This window comes from Cydia amplana, chromosome Z (genome assembly GCF_948474715.1).
Source record: "Cydia amplana chromosome Z, ilCydAmpl1.1, whole genome shotgun sequence".
Classification (NCBI taxonomy): Eukaryota; Metazoa; Arthropoda; class Insecta; order Lepidoptera; family Tortricidae; genus Cydia; species Cydia amplana.
In genome coordinates, this window is record NC_086096.1 from 4,518,913 (window position 1) to 4,543,247 (window position 24,335).

General features: G+C 37.7%; 2 protein-coding genes and 1 long non-coding RNA gene across 9 annotated transcripts in view; 1 reads left to right on the top strand and 2 right to left on the bottom strand.

Moving 5' to 3' along the window:
- LOC134660890 (sushi, von Willebrand factor type A, EGF and pentraxin domain-containing protein 1) overlaps positions 1-3,204 on the top strand; it is a 112,210-nt gene extending 109,006 nt beyond the window's left edge. The window contains exons 17-19 of one of the 2 annotated variants that reach the window (XM_063516744.1): positions 1,407-1,592; positions 2,209-2,497; positions 2,875-3,157. In XM_063516744.1, coding sequence (XP_063372814.1) covers positions 1,407-1,592; positions 2,209-2,497; positions 2,875-3,151 — 752 coding nt within the window. In that variant the 3' untranslated portion in view covers positions 3,152-3,157. Of the gene's footprint in view, positions 1-1,406; positions 1,593-2,208; positions 2,498-2,874 lie in introns of both variants that reach the window. The other variant, XM_063516743.1, reaches the window with a different exon arrangement.
- The window catches only part of LOC134660964 (uncharacterized), a 383,074-nt gene that overhangs the window by 140,123 nt on the left and 218,616 nt on the right, over positions 1-24,335 (bottom strand). The gene's annotated exons all lie outside the window — the stretch shown is intronic.
- The window catches only part of LOC134660887 (protein phosphatase 1 regulatory subunit 12A), a 129,857-nt gene continuing 120,956 nt past the window's right edge, over positions 15,435-24,335 (bottom strand). For 5 of the 6 annotated variants that reach the window (XM_063516741.1, XM_063516740.1, XM_063516739.1 and 2 more), the window contains 4 exons: positions 23,251-23,406; positions 20,516-20,599; positions 19,493-19,591; positions 15,494-15,626 (listed from right to left, as the gene is read on the bottom strand). In XM_063516741.1, coding sequence (XP_063372811.1) covers positions 19,493-19,591; positions 20,516-20,599; positions 23,251-23,406 — 339 coding nt within the window. In that variant the 3' untranslated portion in view covers positions 15,494-15,626. Of the gene's footprint in view, positions 15,627-19,492; positions 19,592-20,515; positions 20,600-23,250; positions 23,407-24,335 lie in introns of all 6 variants that reach the window. The other variant, XM_063516737.1, reaches the window with a different exon arrangement.

Here is a 24,335-nt window from a genome sequence, read left to right on the forward strand (position 1 = left end):
AGCGCAATAATTTGACATCGAATTAAAAAACTACATATGGCAATGTTTTTTAAGCAGTCAGTAAACGTCATGCACTATGGTATGTGTTTGTCAAAATCATTTAAATATTCATTGTGTTTTGTGATGAACGGAATAAACATGGTGAAACCTTACAAAACCGGCGTGCGGGAGTTACTTTTCCGCATGACGAATAATTTTACACTTGTAAAAAGTCAGCACGAGGCGATTCAAGCTGAAAAACGACAATGTTTACAAAATTTGGAGTTGATGACGGGTAAGTGGAATGAAACATCTTAATACTTCACCATATGTACCTACTTAGATAATATAATATTGGTTTAGACTAAGGTTTCACAGCAAATTGAACACACCTAATAGGTATAGGCATACTTATGAACTTCCTCTAACATTTCGAGAAACTCATTGGTACTAGCCGGGTTTTGAGCTCGAACCCACAACCTCCATGCTTATGCTCACGGCATGGGTACCTACTAGTTAAAGCTAAAATTAATTTTTAATATATGTTTATTGTTTTAATGGTTTATTTCGTTTTTCCGAAAACTAGTTCGCAAATTGCGGGCAATTTCTCTGTCAATCTAATTACGCCTTAATGGGAGTAAAAGAGAAAGATGCTCGCATATTGAGAACTTCGGTGTTCGCGGTAGGCCCTCTGTACCTATTTACCGCCGTCGCGGATATTACAAAAGCTTATTAATTTTGATGAAGCCAAATGTCACATTCTCCCAATATTATTTATCAATATTAGTATATGTCTACATATTAATAGTGACATCTATTGTTGGAATGAAATTTATTTTACCATAAAAATTAAGCTGTGCATACAGCTTAATTTTTTCATAGACGGTAAGTAAATATGGTAGAAATTTCACAAGTATCAAGACTATTTAATCCATTTTCTGTGGTGTTGTCGCATACTGATTTTTAAAAACTACTTTTAATCTAGCGCTGCAGACTTTCTTTGGTTTGTCTCTAACACCTTAAACTCTCGCGTTTTGTACACATATTTAATTACACAAACGGGTCTACCGCGATATAAATTTCATTGTTTTTACCTTTAATTCCGACGTTTCAGCAGAGTTGCACCAGCTGTGGTCACGGAAAGACTGACGTCCCAACAAAATGTCAACGGAGATACTAATAAAACACCACTAAACTACCCGAAATTAGTAAGCTAATTTCGGGTAGTTTAGTGGTGTTTTATTAGTATCTCCGTTGACATTTATTAGTATCTCCGTCGGAATTAAAGCTAAAAACAATAAAATTATATCGCGGTAGACCCGTTTGTGTAATTAAATATCGGTAAAAACATATTTATTCGAGCGCTTCCTTACCTCTAGAAGGTTAAGAACCACTGCCCAAGACTAACAAAACCCTTTCGTCCACAGAAATAATTTGCCCAGACCCCTCGGAACAAATCAAGGGTGGCGTCGGCCTCAATGTCGAGACTTGGACTCGCAGCATCGGTGGCGAGGCCCACTACCGTTGTGAGCGGGGCTACCGGCTCAAGGGTAACCAGAGCAGGACGTGTCTGCCTAAAGGAGCCTGGAGCGGGGTGCCGCCATCTTGCGCACGTGAGTACTTAACAGGAACAGACAGCTAAAGCTTTGGTTTCCTCCGATAGCGGTGCCGTCATATAGCGGCCGTCTCCATACAAATACTACGACATCCATATTTAGCCGTATTATTTAGTATAGAGACGGCCGCTATATGACGGCACCGCTATCCTAGGAAAACCGATCTTAACACTGGCTTTCTACAGAGATTGTTAGGGGGAGCTCGCCACAGACTAAACAGATACCACATTAAGAAGCTTTTACGGAGTACTCGAAGTCATCAGGCAACACACATACATACACCATTTTATACCCACGGTTGTTCCTCTCAAAAATATTAGATATTTTCTGATATTCCCTAGTAAATTCGCACCTAAAACTGACACATAGACTGCGGTCTGCGAGTTTTGTTAAATACTGTCTTGTACTTGAGGTGATTCGTGGCTTAGAAAACTTGCATCCGTGCTGTAACTGTTAGCGTGGCGTCGGGCTCACAAGTGATTTGAGCAGCGTGCACTAAGGCCGCTCCTATACGTTTGCATTAGTTTAACATGCACGCCGCACGCCTCGCCCCGCTGCACGCCCAACTCGAGCGTCCACTCAGGCCTTACACTTAACCTTTCCCTTCTTTCAGCCATCGACTGCCACCCGCCCGGCTCGATCGACAACGGGCGCGTCATCATAGCGAACGGCTCCACCCTCTTCGGCAGCTCCATCGAGTACCACTGCCTCCCGCAGTTCCAGCGCGTGGGGCCCTTCCTCCGCAAGTGCATGGACGACGGCCATTGGTCCGGCGACGAGCCCAGCTGCGAGATAGCCATCAACGAGGCGGCTGAGACGAGCACGCTGCCGCTGAGGGTCGGGATTGGCTGCGGCGTCGTGCTGTTCTTGCTGGTGCTGCTGGGAGCTATTTACTTGATACTGTGAGTGTCTTGAACCTTTATTTCCGATTTAGATGAATAAATGCTTATGGTACAGTGGTGCCATAGGTATCAACTTTTCTATACTTACAGCTATGGCGACGTGGAAATATAAATTGGGGCACTTAGGTACTGTACAAGTAAGATGTGCTTATGATGAACAATAAGTTTGGTTTAATGACGCCATAACTGTAGATAAAGCGTGTTCACTGTGTGGTTGCTTTGTTTTGGTGGTTAGGTACATCTAGACACGGCAGTCTGCATAATCCTTAAAAGGACTCAGTGATAAAATTCCGCAACCGCATAAAACTTAATATTCGAATCGTCTTAATACTGTGACACATTCTAATACGATCTACTATAAACGAACTCTCTTCTAGTCGAAAATCAACACCAGTGAAGAACACCGAGAACATAGAGGGCGCTGAACGCAAGGAGGACCAGAACGCAGCAGTCATGAGCTACGCCACGCTGCACGACAGCAACGGGCGCCACATCTACGACCACGTCAGCGACAACGTGTACGACTCGCCGTACAGCGACCACCTGGCCGACAACGCGGCGTACGGCCGACGAAGCGACACCGACTCCGCGTACGAACCGGAGCCGACCGGACCGAATGCGGTCGTCACTATAAACGGGGTCGCGGTCCGCTAATATGCTGCTACGAGTTTTAAGGTTTGTTGTCAATTCTGAAATAACAAAATGTCAAATCGAGTTTTGGTAGTACCGAACTTAGAATTGGACTATGAGTGTAAAAGCCATACTGGTGTAATTTTTACTTACCGTAAAAACACCCATCTATAGTATAGTACAGGGATGTAACGGATGTGGTTTTATCGGAACCGAAAGCGGAACCAGATGTTTTAAATTTAGTTTATTGGAACCAGAAACGGAATCGGATCCGAAAACGGAACCGGAACCAGAACCGGAGCCCGAGTCAGTACTATCAGTAGGTATACATTACATAACACAACACATACGAATAGGTACTTTAAATTCAAAAACACGGATAAATCAGTACATCTAATTACTGCAGTACGTGGCAAGCGGGGCTATGAGCGAATGACTGGTATCAACCTGTTTGTTTTTGATGTACACCGCTCATGTCCCGCTGCCGCGCTAACCATTGACATCCGATATAACTTCCGTTTCAAAAGTAACGGAACCAGAACAGAAACGGATGTGTAATACCAAACGGAAGTTCCGACTTAACGGAAACGGAAACAGAGCTCCGTAACATCCCTGGTATAGTACGAGTAGGTACCACAACTATGGTACACAAGTTCAATACGCAATTATTTAAGTACATACATATTTAAAAAGCAGTGTGCTTCTTGTATTTGTGTGTATTTTTTCTTACATTTTTATAAATATATTGCCATAGAAATACGACATTTGAATAACAGTCACAACTGAACGAAGATTATTCGAGTTAATTTTCAACCGTAATTGGGATTGGTGGCTTTTTGACTATTTTACATTTTACGGTAAGTATTGTGTTTTTCACTTGAAAAACTAGAGTCGAGGACGATGACATGTCTCAGTATGTTTTATATTTCGAGATGTTTCTAGTTTACTATGTGTAAACGTTAAGGAAAGTTATTATGTGCTATACTTTCACGAATTTAGGTAACCAAATAGCCATTTAAATCGCTTGGTTTTGACTCGTTTTTGTGTCATAATTCGTAGACTCTTTTTATTTAAGAATAAGTGTATTTACATATTGACAAATTGGTTGGTTTTGTTTTCGTTTAATACGTAACATGTCAAGTCAAGTGATAAGCTCTGCACATACTATTTTTATATTTTTTTACGTTCATACAAAATCAATAATGTAATGGTTACCATTTTCTGTAGACTTGGTTTAAACCGATGTTAATTATAGTTTATAATAACTTTTACCCGGCTGCGTTATGTAAAAAGTTCACAGTAACACCTTCAATATAATAATTATCAGGTATACCTAATAGTCATTTAAATTCACAAGATAATAATAAAAAACAATGCTATGCAGATCTATAGAAATGGTAATCGGAGGTGGACTTTGGGAGTGTTTTAAGTAGGTACCAAACTATTATAATTTATCTACATTCGGAAATTTAAACCTATATTAAAAGATTACCTACCTATAATAATCTTGTAGCTAACTTATGTTCCCATGGTTTATAAACTTATATAATAAGTAGTTTTGTATTATACAAACGCAGCAGTCGGGTGTGTAAATAGCTTAATGTTAATTTAATGCGTGAGCGAAGGCGGAAAGTGATCACCAACCCTTACTAGGTACGAACCAAAGATGTAAAAGTGTTGGAACTGTATGAATTATGTTATTAATTAGTTTAAAATTTATATCGTAAATTGCATTTTAATTCATTATGTTAAGAGTGCTTACTAAAATGGAGATATATTATCGAATCAGTGACAGAAAATGCATGCTTACTAAAACATTAGATAGGTAACAGATATCTAAATATGCATTCATTTCCTATTGATTAAATAGCCGAAATAAGTACCTACTTATCTATTTAATGTAAGCCTTTCTAGTATAAAGTTATTGTAATGTAAGAAATATAAATCCCTGTAGCAAGATGTTTTCTTCTAATACTAGGTACATGTCTCTGTAGTGTGAGGGCCTACCGCCAACATCGAGAAACATCTCTACCTTCTTGCATATTCGAGCGATAGAAAGGTAGATAGGGGATGAAATTTCAAATTACCTTTTTTTCGTTGTAGGGACTCAGATTTGTTTTTTGTTTTTCTTTTAGTTTAATTTCCAATCTTATTTTTATCGTCTTTTATGATTTTTACAACATACTTTCAGCTCACGTTTTTGTATCGATAGTTTTATGTGATCCGAAAGTATTAACAATGTAACATTTATTATTTAGTATGTAAGTGGTAATCTGGTAATGCACCTATTTGACGGTGATTCGACAAAAAAATAGTTATATTCAGAATCTTTCAGTTTGTTTAGGTATATAGGTACTTTATTAGTTACATTATAGCCAATGACAACTAAATGACTGAGTATTCGGGGATTTCCCGATACGCTTGCTTATACTTACGATGAAGTTGGGAATAAGTACCCGAAACACGAGAGAAAATACCGTCCGTTCACTGACATTATTTATTTGGTCTCGTAAGATAAAGATAAAAGATAGTTTATTCCAGTAGGCATATTACAATGCGCTAAGGTAAGTATATACCTATTAGAAAACTAGTTAGAATCTGAACTGAATTTTTATATTCTTCTAAATCCAGACCCGTCGAATCGTCCGTAGATATTGTAGGAGGATATAGTTATTTATTTTGTTATACAATGTGTCCCAAAATTCAACAAATATGGACCTGCTCATGACAACTCGAGGAAAAAAAAAGAAAAAAAAATAAATGTGTAGACATGGTCGTTAAAAACTACCCACCACTAGGGGACCACTAGCCACTAACCACTAGGGGTGTCGATTTTTTTTTTGTTAATTCCATAATAAATAGAGATATTTTATTTTTCTATTTTCTCCTCGAGTATTCATGAGCAGGTCCATCTTCTGGTGCCAGCTTATCGTTAAATTTTGGGACACGTGGTATATACAATTTTCTAGGTGATTCATAGATACCTATTGATCATTTTGATGCCAAAATAATATTGCTATCTCTTCTTTTTTTAACGACGTACATGCCTTAGGCCTAGTTATATGTTCCTTATAAATTGGTTTTCTCATTAGGTAAATATATCCTCTAGGAGCGAGACCAGAAATGGAAGACACATGTTCTAAGCAAATTACGTGTAAATTGTTTTTGCTGGTCATACCTCGACATGTTGAAACCCTAAAATAACCGCGTACGAACGAACAAACAATAATAATATAAAATCACAGGAAATTAGTATCCTAGTTAGTGAAAATTATATTGAAATGTTATAACTTTTTTACAGCATCTATTATTGCACCTAGCCTATTACGCGTCGTGTTCAATCAATTATGTATATCGTGTCATTCGTGTTATTGTTGTTCTATTTAAAAATACCCATTTAGAAAGGGTGTTTCCACCTGACATCGTCATGTCATCAGTAATGAATGTAATGATTTAAGTGCTGTGTAAGCAGTTTTTAATTAGTTTACTTTATTAGGTACTTACCTTATTTGAGTTCTAATAGAGTAGGTCATGTTAAAAAGTATAGCATTCTTTAATTGCCTGACGGCCACTTTGAGGAACAGTAGGTACTTTCATTTTTTGTAATCGCTGTAAGAGATGGACTAAGTATAAAATTGTTTTAATAGTGAATCATTTAAGATTTAAGCATGTATGTATATCTATTTGACTAACATTATTTTTAAATTGTATGTGTCTTCTTTTCGCTGCGGGGAAACGTCAATCTTTTAAATACAAAATGAATTCTACTGATAATTGAACAAGTAGTTTTTTTTTGTAATAATCTGTATACTTTTGTAAAATATCTGTAAGTCCTCTATATCGTAGTCTAAAATCAAATGATTGTGTATGTCAGTGAATTGCGAAATTATATTATTATAAGTACCTAGACAACTATAATGTAAAAAATCTAATACTTATTGCAGCAACAACTATGAGCTTATTTTTTGGTTCTTACACAGACCAAGAAGAAAGAAAAGTTTCGTAATATGAACTTATTTAAAATACCATTATGTTTCTGAAAATAGTAAGTGCCACTAATATTAATTGGCAGTCCCGAGTTGCTATTGTACATTAATAGGCATAATAATAATGCTTGCCTGCACTGTCAGAACTTGTCAATAAAATACATTTTGTTCAATTGTTCCAATAAGTGTTCATTAGGAATAAATTGTAAAAAAAGCCTAAATATTGTTATTTTTTTATAGAATAAATCGAAATAATTCATAGATGGATTTGTTGAATATAATGTCTTCAATGTGAAAGTTTTTTTTTATTATGTTATTTTGGGTCATTTCCACCAACTATTGAGATATCGACACCACTCGTTACAGTGCATACAGGTACAGTATGCACTAGATTTTCTTAGAGGTAACAAAATAGAAAAAAAATACAGCTGATATCATAGTATAGATCAGTGTTTTTCAAACAGGGGGTCGCGGGGGAAGCCTCTGCTGGCCTTAAAACAATACAGTAGCGAAACATTTTGTTCGTACTAAGGGGGTCGCGTCATGAAAAAGTTTGAAAAACACTGATATAGGTATATATACTGGGTCAACCAAATCTTGTCAGTAAATAGGAATAAAAAAAAACTATACTCATCCTTTTCTTTTGGGTGCTAGTACTAGTGTTAAACAAAGATAGTATGATTCTCTCTGTCTATGTTTGAAATCAAACAGACCTTTGACACACTATAGATCATATCATATAATGTCACTCACTTAACAATTAGGTACCTATTACCTACCCAAATCTCCATCACGTTTCATATTGTGTGTAGTAGTCTAAAATCAGGTCTAGGTTGTGCTTAATATAGAGCCAAAAATCATTGTCGAAAAAATGCAATTTAAAAGCCCAAAAAGATTACTAAAACTTTGATCAGGATCCTTATAAATATAATACACAGAAGAGTTGAATGAATAATGTTAATAAAAGACTAACATTAATCCCAATTAGTTTATTGTATAAAATTGACAAGATATTAAGAAGACAACGATAGCTTTAACGTAATGTATGTAAATGTTTATAATTGTCATCTACCTACAAACATAACCTAATCCTATCAAATATATATACATTATTATCATATTCACAGTGGAGTATAGTCAGCGATAATATCTGGGAGCTTAGCCAAAATGGCAATCGTTGATACAAAAAGACAATCGATACTAATAATAATACTCTCATACCTACTACCTATAATAAATTATACTCTTTGGATAGAAGGTAGACGGTAGTGTGACTTTATTACGTAGGTAGCATCTGTCATCCTGATACATATAAAAGTAATGTTTGTTGCTTGGTTCAAGCCATTAAGGCTAACGGCCTGGCCACGACATTGCGCGACTAGCTTCGGCTAAGTCGACAAGCGATCGGACTATTCGTTTCCACCTATGGTTTCCGCCTTAGTCGAAGCCAGTCGCGCAATGTCGTGGCCAGGCCGTAAGACAGGGGACATATGTAATAGTTAAAAGCTTTTCCAAGCCTTCAAAGCGAGAACTGACGTAGGTAAGAAATTTCGCTGCACATCGATTGGGAACAAAACGGTACCCATCATTGTCCTTCATTTAACCTTTTCCACGCCGTGTCAAACACAAAAGCTGTCACTCAGACGCCACATCATTGTAGTGTCAAAACTGAAGTTGAACTTTATGTATATGCACGTAGGTCGATGTTGCTCTGCGGTCTGTGACCGATTAATCGGTCTTTGGCGTTGAACCTACGGTGCGCATATATCGGTCATTGGCGTCCAAAAGGTTAACAAGCGTGTAGGATAGAGCTACGACAAAAAGGAGAGCTCTTATGACAAAGCTAAACAGTTATAAAAAGTATAAAAACATGGAAGAACAGTTCCAAAAAGTATAAGAGCAGCCGGAAAAGCAGTCATCAAAAATTCGCTGTCGCAAGGCACCTGTGTAGGTACAGTCCAAAAAACATCATAAACGGGGGAGATAAAACATTTTGAAAATGTAAACTGGTTTACCTACTACTAACTATATTCTAGCACTTGAATTTGCAATAACAATAGAGACGCAAATAGATGAACGAGCGGACCTCCTCCTGGTCTCTCCTGTGCTCTCTTCCTCTCTCCTGGGTTACTTTTAAAACTCTTGGATCTATCTCGATCTTAGAAAAAAAGCCTTGTGTGTAGACTTCTTTTTATACTCTGTCAAGCAATTTCCGTCAGTGGAAAAGCGCGGCAAATTTTAAAAAATGTAGGCGCGAACGGTTATCGTCCTATAGAAAATTTGAATTTCGCGCCTGTATCTACTGACAGGCTTGTTTGACCGGCTATAAATAGAATATGAATGAAATACAATAAGGTTTTGAGTGTTAATAACATTGTTTTATTTTTACCCGTGTCTTATATTTACCCCACCTGACCCTAGACCATAGACTAGGAATCCTCTAGACGGAGTTTAGAGCAATTATTTCATGAAACCGATGCTGCCAAAAATACTGGGGTGCGGGGGACGAGGTGAACGAGTCCCGTGCCGTGATTGGTCAGTTCAAAGACACGGACGTCACACAAAGACACTTTGACTCGAAGATGGAGTAAAACTACCGTATATTTGTGGCAGAGGGGGTAGCGCTACTATGCTGTCTAGAGGATGTCTTGTCTGTGCCCTAGACTGTAAATTTATGACTGATTGCACCACAGGTTAAAAATATATGAAGAAAATGTCGAAATTTGTATAGTTTAAAACTTAGCGAACGTTTAGGTATACTGTAACCGACGGTTAGTACAACCTGCCCTTAGAATATAACATGTTTCAACGACTAACTATTTTCATATTAACTTGATATGACATATAATTTCTACTTCGTTCAGTGTAGGTACAAGTTAAATGAGAAGTATGTTAAGTATGTACGAAGTTTATCTGAAGTAGAGTAGTAAATATTATTGGTACATATGAACACCATTCTTCAAAATACGTTCATATAACTTGAATACGTATAAATAGTATAATATTAATATGTATGTAAAACATTGTATAGGTATAGGTAAACTGTCTTAATTATTAGATATTATGACGATATTATAAATGGGAAAGTAACTATGACAGATGCTAGTTTGATATACATCTCATAAGTATACCTATGTTTGACATCATGGTGGGCCTAATGCAGTGGTTCCTAACCTGGAGGTAATTACCCCCGTGGGGGTAAAACTGGTATTTTACGGGGGTAAATAAGCTAACCTAATATAACAATACAACAAACGTACACGTTTTATTTTTTATTACCATTGGGAGGAGGGGTAAAATCAGGTTCCCTAGTTAGTCATAGGGGTGACCGGACTGACAAGGTTAGGAACCACTGGCCTAATGCGAGAGGTGAATGGCTCAAACTCGATAAATGAGTGTGTGCGTGCGAGATTGATTTGCTAAGAAAACATTTTTGCCTTGCGTCCTCTTGCCTCCAGTTTATTATGTTGTCCCTGTCACACTGCGTTATTTATATAACAGCCAGTGTGGGACCACATTAGCGATCTATCGCTATGTGGTTCTAAAGATGGCTTTAAGTCCAATGTCGTGTAATATTTGTTACCATTGAGTGTGATTCTGTGATGCAGCAGGGCCACCTCAGAACCCTGATTTAACACTTTCAGTGCCGAAAACCCGACTATCGGGTATTTTATGATTTCGTTCCCAGGCCGGACGACCCGATAGTCGGAATCGTGGTACTACACCTTTACATGAAGAAATTATTGTGGCCTGGCGCAGATGTCTTGTAAAGGCACGATTTTTTAGTATCGTTCTAAGAGCTTACTACTTAATCACTCGCCGCCTAATCAAACTTTGCTAAACCGTAATTATTAGCCATTATTTGTATAGGAACTGACTGAGCGCAATTTTGAAGGACAATTGTGATAATAAGTCCACTTACTCGTACTTTGTAGTTGTTCAAAATAATTCAAATATTCAGCCTATTATTCAAAGGCAACAATACATTCTAATTAGGAAGAATAAAGAAATAAGCGAACAAAAACAAACAAAACAAAAAATAAATTAATCAAGATATTTATTTCATTAACTCTTATCTCTGGAAATAAATAAAAAACTTTAATGAACAAAAACCAGAATCGCTAAGTTAAAAAATGCTACGAATTTATACAATACAATAGACCAAGTTGACGGCATTGTAAACATTTTAAATAACATTAAACTAATATAATTTTTATTTATTACATTCTTTGCTTTAAGACATACGCACGAGCGGCATTAGTTAAACAAATATAATTCATATTATTTCTAATGAATAGTATCAGAAATAAATATCATTAAAATCTTATCATTTTAGTAAGTCCCCTAATTAAAGAGGGGAATTACACGTCAGAGCGAGAAAGGTAAATAGTTATCAGAAAGCATGCTCCCCTTATGTTTAGGATGTCGGGTAGCAATCAACCGCGGCGGGCGGGGCCGCGCCGCGCGACTAGTCTGGCTAAGCTGAGTACGCTCACTTCATCCACTCACCGAGCCCTTTCCATAATCAGGGTTACGTCATTCAAAACTACACCTAATTGCTTTGAAATAAGGCCTGTCATAATACTATGTATACGATCATGCCGATAATAAATTGAATTGACATCGAGGAATAACGTTTAAACAATTAAATGTAGTAAACGCATGCACGTAGTTTGCGCTTACGACATGATACACACAATGTTAAATCGTCCACACTACATTCTACCTCGCCGACGCTCAGCCAAAACTATACAAATACCCATAGGGGTCGGGGTTCCTAATATTATTGTCACAATTAATGTAAAGTCCCGCGTCGCAAAAAGTAACTTTAAGATAGTATTTGCATAGTTTATCGGTATATACTTGGGGGCAGGATTTTAACGTACGCGTTCATCATATTTAAGTATTGTTCTGGTCATAATAGTAATGTAACTCCATATAATACCAGGAGTCCTTCGAAATGCCCCGTAACGTTCAAAGTCCGATGCTCACATTAAAAATACACAAGAGGAAACAAGTAAATTCATATAACATGCTTATCGATGCGTACAAAATCAACATATCACATTTCCAATTTTCAACTATTGCTTATAAACACTATGCGTATATAAATAGATATTAGTAATTCGAGATATATATAACTACACGAAATTATTAGGCGCGGCAGCGCGATTTATAGTAACATAAAACTATTCTACTTTACACGTCTTATATTATCATCTAGGAATACATCGGGGTCAACACTGCGGACTCTATAGGGACGGCGTATACCATTCATGCAACACTTCACAACGGGACCGGTCTTGGAACCTTTGCGAAGCAAATGATTTGTAAGGCGACGTCACCGCCACTTACATCTAAGCGGAGGAACTCAATGAACCATAGTTCTAACATGTATAAAAAGTTTGTATAAGTTCATGTCAAGTTCTTTAATATTACAAAAGTCACATATAACAGTCTCGCCCGCTCAAATGGAGGTGACTGCACAGACAGTAATATTAATGGCATTATGTTGATAAGTCTACTCTCATAATATAAGGAAGAGATGATGATAATACTCTTGTACATTATGACTGTCACCCAAAGATCGCTTATATAATTCAACGAATATAGTGAAACATGATATGAACTGTCACGCAATAGATACTTTAAAATTACACTATTCGTAGATTATAACGGCGAACGCAAGTCACATTTTCTAAGCTTTAGTTGTAGCATAAAATTATAGTGGAGCGAGACTACACGCACTACACCCCGCTTGCTTGACTCCTACTTACTACATATCGAGGTTTCATTATAAGATTACTGTTCCATTTTTTCTTTCGGTGTACAAAAATTGGGGCACGCGACCCCGCAACGACCTGTCGTCCCTAAGTACGTCTGACAATAAATATATTATTATAATACTTTATAAAGTCAAAGGAAGAATCAATTGAGGCACATATGTTTTCTTTTTAGTTAATGAAAATCTTAATTACAATCTACAGACACTGATCCTAATTGATACCACATCCAACATAAATACATTTTGCCTTACAAAAATAACTCCATGATAATGACGAATTAAATATTTTTTAAGTTGATTTGAGTAATTATCTGATGATATTTCATTAACAAATAATGTAAATCGACGATCGTTTTCATGTACTTTGATTTCAATATATTGCATTTAATAAATTAACAATTAATTTAATGCATTTAATAATTTAACTTTTATAATGCATTTTTGAATAAAAAACTAATTCATAATCATTAATAATTTGATGCTCGGCCGTCGCTTGAAGCATTATAATTAAACAAATTCATCAGGTTACAAATATGGTGGCAAGAGCCGGTCGAAATATTCGGCCGGCTGTATACAACTAGGCTTAACAAACAGAAATACAAACGGAATTTAACTTCACACCGCGGCACGTACAATACGGACATACCTCGGCCAATGCTCGCCCCACATTCACTGATGTATGCGAAATAAACATTGCGCAGAGTTCTAAGAGTGTCACCATATTTTTTAAAACCGAAATGAGCCGAACAGAAAAATATTTCCTTGAAATGGGATGTACCTAACTGCCAACAATTTTGCTTCGTATGCTCATTGTTTGAGTCGATTCGGCATTGATAAGCTCAGTAACACCCTAATGAGCTAAGTTTTTCCCTCTTTAAAGATCGCAATGGCCGTCGTATACTTAGCCCATAGACTAGGAATCCTCTAGACGGAGTTTAGAGCAATTATTTCATGAAACCGATGCTGCCAAAAATACTGGGGTGCGGGGGACGAGGTGAGCGAGTCCCGTGCCGTGATTGGTCCGTTCAAAGACACGGACGTCGCACTAAGACACTTTGACTCGAAGATGGAGTAAAACTACCGTATATTTCTGGCACGCTACCCCCTCGGGTAGCGTTACTATGCTCAGTATAGAGGATGTCTTGTCTGTGACTTAGCCTGCCTGAATCCATACATATTATTGTCAGTAATACGTCGCTCTCTCTTTGCCTTTCGGGTTGTCATCATTAATATCATATGGACTCAAAATCAGCACTTTTTAACAAGCAAATTATGCTTTATTTTCGGTACCACAATGTTTGAAAAATTACGATGATGTTATAAAAGCAATAATAAAGAAAACTTGGTAAGATATTTACATAGATAGATTGGATAGTTCGCGAAAAATAAAATATTATGTCGATCTCAATAAGGTATTTGACTGTATTTAAAATAAATAGTTTTACACTATGCATGAAATAAAGTATCAGAATATTAATAAAGAAACGTAGACAGCAGTTATTTTTAGACACAATATATGTTTTAAAACCCTTATAAAACTATAATAAATAATAAATAAATATTATAGGACATTATTACAGATTATTACATTATTACACAAATTGACTAAGCCCCACGGTAAGCTCAAGAAAGCTTGTGTTGTGGGTACTCAGACAACGATATATATAATATACAAATACTTAAATACATAGAAAACAACCATGACCCAGGAACAAATATCTGTGTTCATCGCACAAATAAATACCCTTACTGGGATTCGAACCCAGGACCGCGGCTTCACAGGCAGGGTCACTACCCACTAGGCCAGACCGGTCGTCAAAAGAAAAAATAAAGAGTAGGTAATTTGATTGTAATGTCACATGCTAGTGTTTTATATAAATTCCATAGTAGCAAAATCGGTTTGACAGTTCGAAAAAAGAAACTGATTTGACTAGTAGTCAAATACCCTATTCATAGTTTAATACCACCAAATAACAAACGACCATCTGAATTTTTAGAACACGCCATATTTAATTTTGTATCACTTAATAGCTGTAACTATTTATCTTTCCGAAAAACAATTTGAAAACGTCACATTTCTTATGTCCATATCAGCGAATCAGGCGGGCATGTAAAGGAGCCAAAGGGGACCTCTGATTCTGACGAGAGTAAAATGTCATGGTGATACTAATTAAACCAGGGTACCGAACCTCAAACAAATGATGTATTTTGAGGTGGACGTCCTTTTGTTTTCAGCTATTTTGTAGGCTATGATGATGAACTAGACTGATGATAAAATATTTTTTATATTCCTTCAACTACTTGAAAAAGAAAAATCTGAGAGACTACAAAAAGCAACCAACCGTTTTTTTTAAGCTTTTTTAAAGATGAGACGTAACACAATATTTCAGTACAAATTAATTTCATATATAAATCGGACCATTGTGACCAATATCAGTAACCGTTTCAAGTAGAACGGTATATCATCGGGTAGAACTCACAATTCGAACACATCAGGCCAGGAAATTAAAACACATCAGGCCACAGTAAATACTCCGGATAACATATTATGCGGTGTGAAGCTAGACTAGGTACCACTTGATATGAGCAAAGGATAGTGCCGCTAAATACTGTTCAAATGCCTCCCTGTGCAAGCCCGCGCTCACTTGGACAGTTTGCTGATCACTCGGATTAGGGCTCCGTTCTCGTCCTTTAGCCGCTGGTTTTCGGCTTGGAGCGCTTGTTGGTACTGAAAATGTAAGATCATTCGTTAGTGTATGAGGACCAAATAGTGATAAGAGAGGTGAGAAAATAATAAAGACTAATAACAAATCGTTGAAGGATCCCTTTGGTGAGGTAGATTCGGAAGGCTACGAAGAAATTGTTTTAAACGAAATGGGTGCAAGGCTGTTGTCTATCGCCATTACTGGTTGCAACTCGAGATCATGAACCCGTACATGTAAATAAGATTCTTGGATGGGGACAAAATCTTAGATAGACTATCTGTCTCTCTTATTTTCTCATCTTCGTTGATATATTGACGATCAATTGAAAAGACATTACGATTGACAAATCGCAAGATATCGTTTTGTTAACACAGAACTCATTTAGTTATTGGAATAATACCATTTTAAATACACAAAAATATCAACTCTAGTGCCACTCTCAATTTAGGATACTACTAGTAGGTACAGAAACACTACTCTTTTTAAACGTCATAATACTCATGATTATCAAATCAAGTCTTCGTTAAAAATAAAAGGTTGAAAACTTTGAATGGCACACCATATTCAGCTAACAATTTTTATTCGGGACTCGAACCTTACAGAAAAATACCGTAAATGTAGGTTTTGAAACAATTAAATTATAGTTAATTTAAATAACCAGTGTTATTTACAATACAAAGCTTAAAATCTGGTATACCTACTTAATGTTTACAAATTATTGAAATTATGATTATATCATTAATTGATAATTCCTGATCACCTTTATGAGCACATTTTTGGGAAGCAAAATTTTGATGGTATTCAGGTTATCTGCCTCAAGTCGAGTCAGAAGCAAAAGTTGATATTCGGATGTGGTGTACTTGTATTGTACTTTATTTGGTCAAGGTCATTTTTAGCAAACCAGAAATACTATCAATGTCAACATTCAATTTGTCAAAAATGTGTCCAGGAAGCTGTTGGAACTAGGGTTGTCACAAATGGTGATTTGGCCAAATACATTTCAACTACGTTCTCGGCCAGATTAAGTATTCTGAGTGATATTTTTATGAATACTCGTACTAAGTACTAGTTCTAACTCTCATGTTGTAGTCCAAAAATAATTTCCAAGGCGTATTTTTTCATTTATGACTATAATAGTCGTAGTTCCCGATATAGGTAAAAAAACGGTAAGTACAAGTGATTCCGTGATGTTAGAGTACTTTCAAACTTAGTCGAGTTTATTAGTAACAATCCATTTGGAATGATTCCGTACACGATGGGGGCAGGGGCAGGTGTGTTCGCACGATGGTCCTAGCTACGTATTGATGAAACCGCCGCGTGGACACGTTACATGGCATGCAGCACACTAGCGATCACTGCACGCACTGTGTTTCATACAGACTATTTTTTTTTTGGTTCTTTACAAGTGTGCAACTTTTCAGGATGAAAGACATACACAAAATTAAGTATTATCTTTATCGACCATTTCACAGTATAATAAATAACTGTCAGTACTGTCACTTCTATTAAAATTTTCGTTTTAATATTTTTTATGAATATATGTGTGCCTGCTTTCTTGAAATATTTCCTTCAATATTCTGTTGGCTGAATGTCGTCGTTTAAATTTGTTAAAGGCAACTTAAGAGCAAATCTCCACAAACTAGACTAAAACTTAAAGAGTATTTGTTGTAATTGCTCGCAATATCTTTTACTTTTAAAAACATCGCAGTTATTTTACTTTAATAGGTACAGATTTACAATTAACAACTTATTTTATGTAAATACGTAATCTGATAAAACACAGTGCACGCCGAAGAGTCTACGCCATACGATATTTAAAAAGATTGGAGCAACTGAGTCTCCATATTGAACGGAACTAACCAACGCCTCTCATGTCATGTTTCAAAATCACGCCTCTTTTATTCCTTGGTGCTTCGTCGTCGCTTATTTAACTTTTATATATGACCATATCAATAACAACTACACAAATATGGTCAATTTGAGTTTGTAGGATAAATTATTTATAGGATTCGCTAAATTTAAACAGCAACGTTCGGTAAAAGCATTTCACAAAAAATTTATCAGTTATTCACAGTTTGAGTTCAAATTCTTTAATATCCTACTACGCAATCGTCAAAGCTATTCGGAGTCAAAGCTTCGCACAAATGTCTGCAGTTATTTGATGAAAACTTTTAACATAATATATATATATATATGTATGTACATTTCTAGTATGATTATCGTACGTAAGCGTAGACAAATCGGGCGCATGTTAGAAACGAAACGTATCAAAAGCATGCTTGCCAACACACAGTTATTATGCATTAAGGGGGGGCGCGCGACACTGAGTGACGTCACGACCGACGGCCGATAGACAACTATTGTTTCGTTCAAGTGAATGCTGGTTAACATTTATACTTCAATGAAATATAATAGATAAGTAAATGTCCATATACCATTTTTTTAAGAATTACTTAGGGTCGGTTTTACTAAAACGTTTATTCATAGTTAAAAGGCCAGAGTGGAAACTTGATTGCTTACGCTATATTTAATAGTACAACTCGCCCATAGCCTCAAAACAATCATTAATCTTTCTTCGACATGTAATGATACTAATAGTAACATTATCAATATATGCAAATTAAAGATAATATTAAAATATTCGATGTCGCAAAGTATACAAGTGAATAGTAAAATACGAGTAGGTATACCGACAGTCCATTATGAATACAACAAAGTCACTGAGCTCTGAATAGACTATCAATCAACTTAATTACAAATCTAATTATTTCTACAGTGTAGTTGTACGGTCCAGTTAACAAACCTCTTTACGAGCCAATGTTCCAAAAATACAACAACTGACAATAATATTGTCCGTATTGCCCATATTTTTTTGCGCGGACTTCTGGCTGAAGGGTGTATTGTTTCGGCGGTTCCGTGGGAATCTGCCAAATCCTACACCGGAACATGCGACACCACAGAAAACCACCGTGTCGCCTAAATAATTTTTAGCTTGTACGATTTTTTTTATTGTATGTATGTTGGTTTAGTTGGTATGTATCTATGGGCCTTAGTTGTCTGACAATAAATGATATTTGATTTTTTTATTTTATTTTTGGTTATGGTCGTGGAATATATATTGAAAAATATATATTATTTGGAACATTGGCTTGTAATGTTTGTGAACGACCGTACGAGGGCTTTTTCTAAAATAAATATTGAAAACCCGATTCTTTCAAATCTGGACATTCTTGGGCTCATTCTACTCAGAATCGACAGCACTCTCATCCTACCATTAAAAAAAGATGTCCCAAAATGTCCATTCCATTACGTCACGTTTTTAGTATGAGAAAATTTTTCACTTGTATGTAACGTGACGTAGTGGAATGTACAATTTTCATACAAAATTTTGGGTCAATTTTTTTTATCATCAGGATTGAATATGCTAGTGATTCTGAGTTGAAAGAACCCAAAAATACCAGGATCTGGGAGAATCGGGTTTTCAATATTTATTTTAGAAAACGCCCACGATCGTCTACACAGTTAACTGATAATTGTCTTACTGCAGATCAGTTATGGTTGGGTCAATCAACTATTTCTTGTTGTTATTCTGTCCCATCAGTGAGGAGACAATAGTAGCATAGATTGTTAGAAGAACTGCTGTACCATGTTCTACTAACATGCTCAGTATAGGTCCCATTATGGAAAGGTCTTATAACTGCCATAAAATGCAAGTTTGGTTCATTTAAATACGACAAACCTAGAATTTTAAGAGTGACTCAGGAGACCGTAACCATAGCAACGTGTGACAAGAAAAAGTTGATTAACCCAGTTGCTACTAGTACTTTGAACGACTCAAGTAGTTGTCACACCGGTCCGCCGGCCTTGGCCACACTTGAACACAATTTACCTATTTGGTGGCCGAGTTGGTAAGCTTGCTGACGACCCGCGTCAGGGCGCGATTCTCGGCCCTCAGCCGTTCGTTCTCTGCTTTAAGCTTTTGCAATTGCTACAAAACGAACATCTGTTTACTGACGTACTCCTTACATATTCGTACTTATAACGATTGTGGTGTGTGTGATATATATATGTGTTTTTATTAACGGTAAAGACAGTCCTTGCTTGTCACTTGAGACTTGAAATTAATAATTATAACAATAATGTGTTTTAGTAGCAAAAATTAATAGACTAGTCAATGTGGGCGACTTTCCAGCACAAATTTTATTCATCGCTGACTTGTTGGCAAAAGACGCCAAATCAACATTTTTGGTTGTAGGGTAAGGGCTGAGAATAGAGAAAATGGTCAGTATTTTGTCACTATTAAAACTACCCTCATACTAAAACCCTTGTATAAATAAAGATGATTGGAAATGCTGTATAGACTCAAAAATGTAAACGAAGCCCTTAGTAAATTTTTGACGTTTGACCCGCTTTTGGTCAGTCAAAGTTGTGATCAGCTAAAATACAATTTTATATGCTATATGTCAAACATCTTCCAAGGCATTACAGTATTTGACTTTATCAACCTGCTCAGTACATGTACAAACGTCAACAGTAGCAACACTCTTAATTTGTAATAAGGTCCACCGACGGACAGTTAACAGTGTGCGCGATGGTACAGCTTAGTCGCTCGCAGCACAATTCCCGTGTGCTAATTTTTGAGCTGTAATCAGACTTATATTGTTATTTTAGTTGGTAGGCAAAATATTAACCCAATACCAATGTAAAATATCGTCGCTATACTTACTCAACCTCGTATCTGCAACATTCATTTGATGACAAAAACACCCGTATTCCGAATGAAAGAAAAGCGACATTTCCATCAAATGATTGTTGCAGATATGAGGTTGAGCAAGTATAGGGACGATATGTAGTTTTAACAAGCAAGGACTGTTACTCGTCAAGTGTTATTAGTTTGATAGGATGTTTGTACCTTTAATTCTTCCTCCATTTCGGATAGTTTCCTCTCCATGGCTCGCTTCTCACGTTTCTCGATGTCTGACAGCGAATTTTGATTCTGGAATGGAGAAATTAAATTATAAGATGATATTTCAACATAATGAATACAGTCAGCGCTTGGTCGGGTGTATAACCACAGGGCGGACACGCCATACATCAAAAATGATTTGCGTTTATATGTGTGCGCGGCACGTCTGTACACGCGTCATTGAGTTTCTGACGGAATCCTGACGGAATCTCAGTAGAGCGACTTACGCACACATTCATGTCGCGGCCTGTCGCGGGCGAGGTAATCTGAGTCGGGGCGGGGCGGTGCGTGTCCGTTCTGTATGATAATACTATTACTTATTCTGTGGTATAACTATGTAGAAGAGCAACGCAGCATGTCCTTAGGACAAATGTGGCACATTATATCATACAAAGCTATTTCTAAGACAATTCTAGAGATGATGAATACTGGACGTCGGTGTTTTAGGGTATAGCGAGGAAATGTATAAGGAGGTAGTGGCAGTAGTGGCATTAGGCAGAATTCGCAAAGATGAGTTGAGGAAAGTTTGCATGTATTTTTTCTATTAATTGGCATTCGCTTGGCTTGTAATTATATTCCATATATCTAGTACACACACACACACACACAGTTGCACAAGCATGGACATAAATATGATGATATCGTAAAGTATGTGAAAGCAAAAACCGGATTCATCCTGAGGGTCGCGAAGTTGGAATCTCGACACAATGCGAATTTTAATTCGTTTGTGGTGACCGTTCCGACTGAACATCTAGCGACCTTCACCAAGGAGGAGTTTTGGCCGAAGGGTGTCAAGTTTCGGCGGTTCCGCGGCCGGTTCCCTGACACTGCGGGGTTGCGTATGCATCGCAATCATAATGTGTTTTAGTGTTTAGTTATATTTTTATAATATGTATGCTAGTTATTAAGGTATTTATATGAATGGGCCACTAGAGATTTCATTCATAAATATATTCAGCAGCAATAGTTGCTAAGCGGGCGAAGTGTTCAAAATAATCTTGACGCAACTTTATTGTTAAGAGAATAAAAGCGCCCCAAGGTAATTATGAACACCTCGCCCGCTTAGCAACTTCTGCTCTGACTGTGCTGTGCATATATAATTCAGTATGTTTACGTTTTTAACAACACTTCTTTTACCCGACTACGTTTTCGGCCTACGGTCTTCTAAACCAAACATTGTACAGTCGCCATCAGATATATCGGAGCGGCCAAAGTGTACACAATATCTGAACAAGCACTCTAACGCCTTGATAATAGAGGCGTGCTCAGATATTTGTGTGCACCTTGGCCGCTCCGATATATCTGATGGCGACTGTACATCTTCCGGTCTTCTCAACATTGGTCATAATCCAAGAATAAAAAGATTGCGACAATTAAACTTATAAGAAATAATTACTGTAACAAACTCTCAAAACTCGTTGCAAGTACACTAAATATGATGTAACCTTTTAATTCTCAAGTGCATGTGGACACGTGTAAGATGTATTATAACATTTGCATGGGCTGCGTACTAATGAGTCAATTTGGCATTGCACTAAGATTACCTAGCGGTGTTAAGGTCGCAAAAGCAGGGTAATTTATAACTACATAATATTATATATAATTCTCTAAATACAAATCGCAGCATATTCTGGAGTAATACACATATATGTACTCTATTTTCGGAAGTCTTGCTTTTTAAGTCATTGGACATTTTTTTATTGTACAGCGTCGCGACATTGCCGGCGCTGGCCCTTAAAGCGGAGGTCGTGGGGTATGTCCCGAGATGTACCAATGTTATTCGAGAATTATGTTGCTTTTCGTTGGTGGAAAACATGAAGAAAAACATCGTGAGCCATTGCAAAGTAATTCCAAGCTATGGTATCCTAGACTAGAATGCAAGCCGTAGACCAGAACTCAAATCGTTTTGTAAAATAGGAGCCGAGACTGATCTATTTTCTTTAAGAAATTTACATTTCTACCAGCCAAACGGTGAATGTGTTATTCTTGTGGCTTATGAACTCATGCGGTTGGGAGATATGTATCAGCATAACAACGCTCGCTCGAAGACGATAGCGTAGCTACGTTAGCCGTATCCTTGTAGCCGATGGTGACTAGTTGTGTAACCATTGGACTGGTATGCGTGGGCGCTATAGGGCTCGAGGACACGATGTGTAATTGTGTAGTCGCTGTGCTCTGTGAGCTAATACGAGTAGCTTGTTATGTTACCATTTGGCTGGTGCGCGCTACAGCGGCTGAGGTTGCTGATGGCGAGCGACAGACGCTGTATGCTGATGATAACTAGTTCAGTTACCACTTGACTGGTGCGCGCTATAGATCTCGAGGACGCGATGTATAGCGCCTGTAGTCTCTATGGGCTAGTGATGATAATTGTGTTACCACTTGGCTGGTGCGCGCGATGGTGGCGCGCGTGTCGCGCAGCTGTTGCTCGGAGGTGGCCAGCAGGGCGCGCAGGCGGCGGACCCCGCTGGAGGTCGCGATGTATAGCGCCTGTAGTCTCTATGGGCTAGTGATGATAATTGTGTTAGCACTTGGCTGGTGCGCGCTATGGTGACGCGCGCGTCGCGCAGCTGTTGCTCGGAAGTGGCCAGCATGGCGCGCAGGCAGCGGACCTCGCTGGAGGACGCGACATACTGCTCCTTGTGATCTCTGTGAGCTAGTGATGAAACTATTTGTATTACCACTTGGCTGGTGCGCGCGATGGTGGCGCGCGCGTCGCGCAGCTGTTGCTCGGAGGTGGCCAGCAGGGCGCGCAGGCGGCGGACCTCGCTGGAGGACGCGATGTATAGCGCCTTGTAGTCGATGTCCTCGCCGTCCTCCGTGCGTTCGCTTCCCGACTGGAAATTGGTAATACGTAGACGGTTAGAAAGTTGATGCACACATAGGTTAAGGAGTGAGGATCTAGATCTGACGAAAGCGCCGCCAGCACGTCATACTGGAATCGGTCGGAAACTGCAATATAGTCAGCAGCAATAGTTGCTTAGCGGGCGAGGTGTCCACAATGATCTTGACGCGACTTTGTTGTCCAGAGAATAAGAGCGCGTCAAGGTAATTTTGAACACCTCGCCCGCTTAGCAACTATTGCTGCTGACTGTACATCTTAGCAGTTAGCGAGTCTTATGCGATATACCCATGAGGAATAACGAGACTAATAAACAATAAAAATGTTCTCTGCAAGTAGACCTCGAAGATTTTTCAACTTAATGTATACAAGAGGATGTAGCTTGTCAGTGAACTGCTGAGTCAACATAACGATCGTTATCTGAAGTGACACAGGTAATACCACAACCTTAACCGCAAGTGCACGTCAGGTGAGTAGGTACCGATCTGCTATAAAAATCAGAAACACATGTTGTCAAACCTTTGTGTAAATCTGACTCTATTAAACACTAGCGACCCGCCCCGGCTTCGCACGGGTTAAATTATACATAAATCTTCCTCTTGAATCACTCTATCTATTAAAAAAACCGCATCAAAATCCGTTGCGTAGTTTTAAAGTCTAAGCATACATACAGAGAGACAGACAGCGGGAAGCGACTTTGTTTTATACTATGTAGTGATTTTGCTGTTAGGGCTATGTTTATTTTGTAACTGTTATAATATTTTTAGGAACGTGTAGTGCCACTAACGCGTCTATGATCATAACAAAAATTATTATCGTTTCTGTATGTTTAGAATTTAAAGCCAGCTCAGGTCACACAATATGAAATAGATATATTATACAAATAATGTTTATCGTACTCGTACCTATTGTATAGTCAGCATG